Consider the following 4,870-nt stretch of genomic DNA (forward strand, 5'->3'; position numbering starts at 1 on the left):
ACCAGTCTGATAGCGCTACTGGCCTGTCACTCCTGGGTTTCCAGTTGTTGGACTTTGACTATGACAAGGAAACCGAAACCGAAAGCTAATATCTATACTTATCATAAACCGTAATTGATGAATCAGGTGAATCTGTCAAGATAATTTAGGTAACTGTCTATCTCCATGAACTAAGGCATATACGCATGCGGATGAATATAAAATGAGAGTAGTCAATCGTGATGTTGCCTTGACAATATATACTTGCAGGGTAAGAGTGTTGTATGATGTCAATATATATACCGCGAGAGTCTTCTGGGGCTGTCTCTTTTTATGTTTTGACAGCAAAGACGCGTCATGGCTGTGGGGCACGGTCTAATTAAATGGAGATTCCTCAACAACCAGCATCCTTGAATCTGGTGGAAAAGGACAAGGGCTATACATGACAACTTGAACGGATGATACAGTAAAGGCACCCACAGAAAGGTAAAATAAAGGCACACACAGAAAGGTAACATGCTCGATGCGATCCATGACAAGGGTCTCTCCAAGGTGACGACAAAGCTGAGGAGCTCGAGAATGCCAAAAAGAGAAAGAAGAAGAAGAAGAAGAAGGAATAAGTAAGTTGTTACATAATACACAGGAGTGTAATATATTGGAGAATAGAATCTCAGTATTGCCGTTAACGCAGCTATACTGCTGTGGACTGCCCCCCCTGATTACTTACTAGTTCTATATATGTGCAGATAGCTTGCGAATCTGTAGTCGATCATATTATGCCCGGAGCGGCTGAACACAATTGGAAATGTTTTGAGTCTTGAAAATCGTTTGAGAGTTTTTATGTTGTGTATACTTCTGTATCTACCGACACCCTACTTGTAGACTCTAAGTTTGCGCTCTGCACAGACAGTGAAGCTTTTTGGCCCTAGCCAATCAGGCAGTAATGGCCAGCTATCCTCAAATCGGGTGGCGATCGAAAGGCTTGTAAAGATTCTATGCGACTAATAGTTGCTCAACCCAAGGACAAACAAGTCAAACAACGTGAGGTGATGCTGCACGATACGTTAGAACACAGCGTAACCGCGAGTACTCAAGGTTTGTCTAGTAGAACATCTCGGAGGCAGGTTCAAGTTTATTAGGCAGCCATAGTAAGGCGTTTAAAAAGACGTAACAGTTTGAAAATGAAAGTAATCAGCAATAAATTAGACAAGTGCTTGCAATTTTAATACATGCCATGCCTAGCGTGATTGCCGTAGCCACTTTGACGCCTAAAATAGAATAGAAAGGGTTCTGGGCAATGATGGCGAACGCCATGGCTGCGCGTATTTGAATGATTAACACTACTAACAGTAGCCTGTCATAGATTGTCCGGGTTGCCAAGTAATCGATAGCCAGCTCGCCATTTCGCTCTTGGAGCTGTACCAGTCGCACGCTAGTTAGCGAGCTGAGCTGGTTACCATGTGGCGTATGTATGTACATATGTCAGGGCATCGCATTTCAGCAGATAAGCAGGGGACATGTATGAAAGTGGCGCCATGAGTGAAGAGCCATGTGGACCGGCTATCGAACGGATTTCATCCCCCGCATGATAAGGCCATCGTAAAACTCCATCCAAATCCACGCTGCCTCAAAGTACTGACATTAGCGAGAGTTTTAGAAAGCATAGTTTATGGAGTAGTGCTGATGAATTTATGGGGTCAGTAGCCCAGAGGGCCAATCTCCAGCTGCTTCTGCTAGTTTTCGACCATCGAGCCAGCGACCCAGCTCGAGCGGCGGGCGGATTGGTTTATAGCGGAATGGGGCACGTTTGAAGAAATGACTTGACATGCTACACTGACTAGACTGATACGCGACGGATGGAAGCCGGAAGGGTGGAAGCCGGAAGCTGTAGATCAATTAGCCACTGGCTGCCGACATCGGCTACGTCTCTTTTGAGACAATTATCACCGAAGCTACGGCACTGGCTTCCTCGATACCTACCTATCTTGTGACAGTGGCCGCCCATCGAGCTACGCAAGAGGCTGATCCAATACTACAAGTAGTAGCTGCGAGAGTCCAGATGCAGTTGAACCCTCGACCAACAGACAATGAATCCTGCAGAGTCTTGGCACAGCTTATGCAGGGGCTTTCACGTTGTTTTATTTCCGAGCCCGGAAGCCTCACGAACCACTCTAGCTCAGTTTCCAATCTGTAGCACCGGAAGGCGCTCTGTCAGCCGCAGCAACTCAGGTTTCGCCCCGCCCAAAACAGGGGATATCCCCGGAGCTAACTATCACAAGCATGTGCAGCAGAGCATCGCCTCCAGTAGACACAGGCCAATTCGCATCGATCGGAGGCTAGATATGTCCCAGTATGTATAGCCAAGCGTGCCCAGCCTCGGTCTCTATCACGTTTTGCTGCCCTAGCACCGTTCCGGCATTATTTCGCGCAAAAGTTCCAATCCAGGATACAGAATTAAGGGCCGATGTATCCCTCTGCTGCAGGGCTCGCACATCATCAGCACTCTGATTGGACTTTTGATACGCGGACAATTTGTCCCTTTAATATGGATGGACAGGCCAACATCTTTTCCCATGATGCCGCCACACGTATTTTGCATTATGGGGTAGATTTTCTTCTGATCAATGCTTCTGGAGCCAAATTCTGGAGAAAAAGTGGCCATGCTGGACTGCACAAATTTTGGTGGCTGATCGCATCACCCCTGACTAACGACGCCTCGCTACCAGGAATCAGGACCAGACCAAACTAGACTGTCGCGTGCCTCTATAACCGATCTACTGTAAATCCAGGGGTCAATATAGGATACTACTGAAAAAAAAGCGCGATAAGGCAAGTTAAGGGCCATGGCAAGGGTGGGTTTGGCGCCAATAGTGAAGTGTTGCGCGCTGGTCTAATCTCGGCTTCCAAATCAGATGTTCTAATGCTGCATTCGTTCCCCACGTAGCGAATGCATATTATCCTCTTCTCTGCTTCGTGCTGCTGATCACTTCCTTCTCCCTTGCATCTCAATTACGGCTCGTCAACGATTTTCTCCGAATGGTGGCGCCTCTACCGAGAACAGGCAAAGGCAACAACTCCAGCAAGAGTCGCGGTCAATGGTGCAGAGCCATTAACCCTTGAAGCACAACGGCAGCAACGACACGACAAGGACGCCAAAATGGATCGAGAGTTCATGGAACAATTATGGAGCGAGCGCCACTACGGAACACCGCTCGCCATCATCTTCATGGTGATGCCCACAATCGCCGTTGGCTTGCGTCTGTATGCGAAGATCACGGCTCATCAACAGCTTGAGCTAAGCGATTACTTGTCCATTACTGCATGGGCTCATACAGCAGGCTTGTTCGTATCGTTACTGGTAGCCGTATACTTGCCGGCCTCATATCTGGACAATCCTACTGGCATCGATGAGCCCGTGTCCAAGATTACATTCTCTCTCAACCTCTTGTGGGTTGGCGCCTGCTACAGCTGCAAGCTGTCGATTCTTTGCCTCTACTATCGCCTACTGAGTACACCAAACAGTACTTTTCGTCGAGTCGTCCAGGGAATGTTCGTTCTAACGGCCTGTGTCGGTCTTGCGAGCGCTCTGGGCTTCCTCTTGATATTCAAGGATATGTCGTGGTGGTGGACAACAGGATTGAGATCCCACCCTGTACAACTGGCACAAATGATTCAGATGAATGAAGCCATAGATATTCTGTCGCTTCTCACTGATGTCATCTTGTTCGCGATGCCTTTGCCTGTTATCAGGAAATTGAGCCTCGATAAGCAGAAGAAGCGTTTGCTTATTGGTCTATTCTCGCTTGGTTTTTTGTAAGCGGCCATTTCTTTCTAAATGCACAAGAAGATATCTTGGACTAACTCTTCCTTCCCAGGACCTGTATCGAGGTTGTCATCAGAATCATTACCACGTATGGCTTCGACGGTGCTTTGGACGCCATCCAAGTCCAGTGTCTCTTGATGGGCATTGAGCCGGCCATGGGCATTACGCTATGCTCACTTCCTGTCTTCTTGCGATTGGTTAGTGTCCATGTTTACAGATATTGATAAACTGAATTTTGCTAACAATATACTATTACTACAGTTCCGAAAGGGCCACAACAACTCAAGCGGTCGCAGCTACGCGTCAGGAGATCGTGGCAATTTCTATTCTCTGGGCCCCGTGAGCGGTAAACATTCAACTACCAGAGATCCTGACGGTGCCTTGTTGGAATCAACTGTCGGAAAGCCGCAGCCAGTGATTGTACAGACAGAGATTACTGTCCACTCTTCACGGAGCGGATATAATGACTCTCTTGAATCCCAGGAGGGTTACTGGAAATGATGAATTACAAGGGATCTTTCAATTTAATGTTAAACTGAATTAATGCGAGACTTATCGAGCAATCGCCACAACCATTGTCGGGTATATATTTTCTTATTAATGAACATAATTATTTGAGCGTTTCATAGTCTAGTGTTTGTATTTAATTGCCATAGCCTTTTGCCATGCTAGTCCATGGGTTATCCAAAGTTTTCATGGATCTCAATTGTATTATTCAGACCATTCTAGGCCACCTACGACACGTGTATATGTGAGTTCAATATCAAACGTTCATGTCGAAAGTTCACGTTTCTATCACAATCCCCCCTTTCCCGAGAGCTTTGCATACTTGCCTACCCTAGATATTTCTAACATGGTGCGCAATCACTTGACGGATTCGCCGGACTGGGAATAAATATCAAGAAGGATTATTCTCCGGTTTGAACTTGGAAGTGTCATCCAAGGCTATAATTTCTTCTGTTTCGGTCCTCATTTCACTGCTACAATCTTTGGAATATGGATGCCTTGCATCTCATAAATAAAGTCTAAAAGGTAGCCTCAATGTTTATGTATGCACTTGCTTTCTAC

At 46.4% G+C, this 4,870-nt stretch overlaps 1 protein-coding gene across 1 annotated transcript; it reads left to right on the plus strand.

The window, feature by feature from the left end:
• Positions 1-3,136: 3,136 nt before the first annotated feature.
• On the plus strand, positions 3,137-4,303 carry TrAtP1_005256 (uncharacterized protein; the record flags this gene model as incomplete). The annotated part of the gene is made up of 3 exons (XM_014089462.2): positions 3,137-3,792; positions 3,855-3,999; positions 4,064-4,303. 3 exons carry the CDS (start codon positions 3,137-3,139, stop codon positions 4,301-4,303), a joined length of 1,041 nt encoding a protein of 346 aa, XP_013944937.1.
• Positions 4,304-4,870: the final 567 nt, after the last annotated feature.

This window comes from Trichoderma atroviride, chromosome 3 (assembly GCF_020647795.1).
Source record: "Trichoderma atroviride chromosome 3, complete sequence".
Taxonomy (NCBI): domain Eukaryota; kingdom Fungi; phylum Ascomycota; class Sordariomycetes; order Hypocreales; family Hypocreaceae; genus Trichoderma; species Trichoderma atroviride.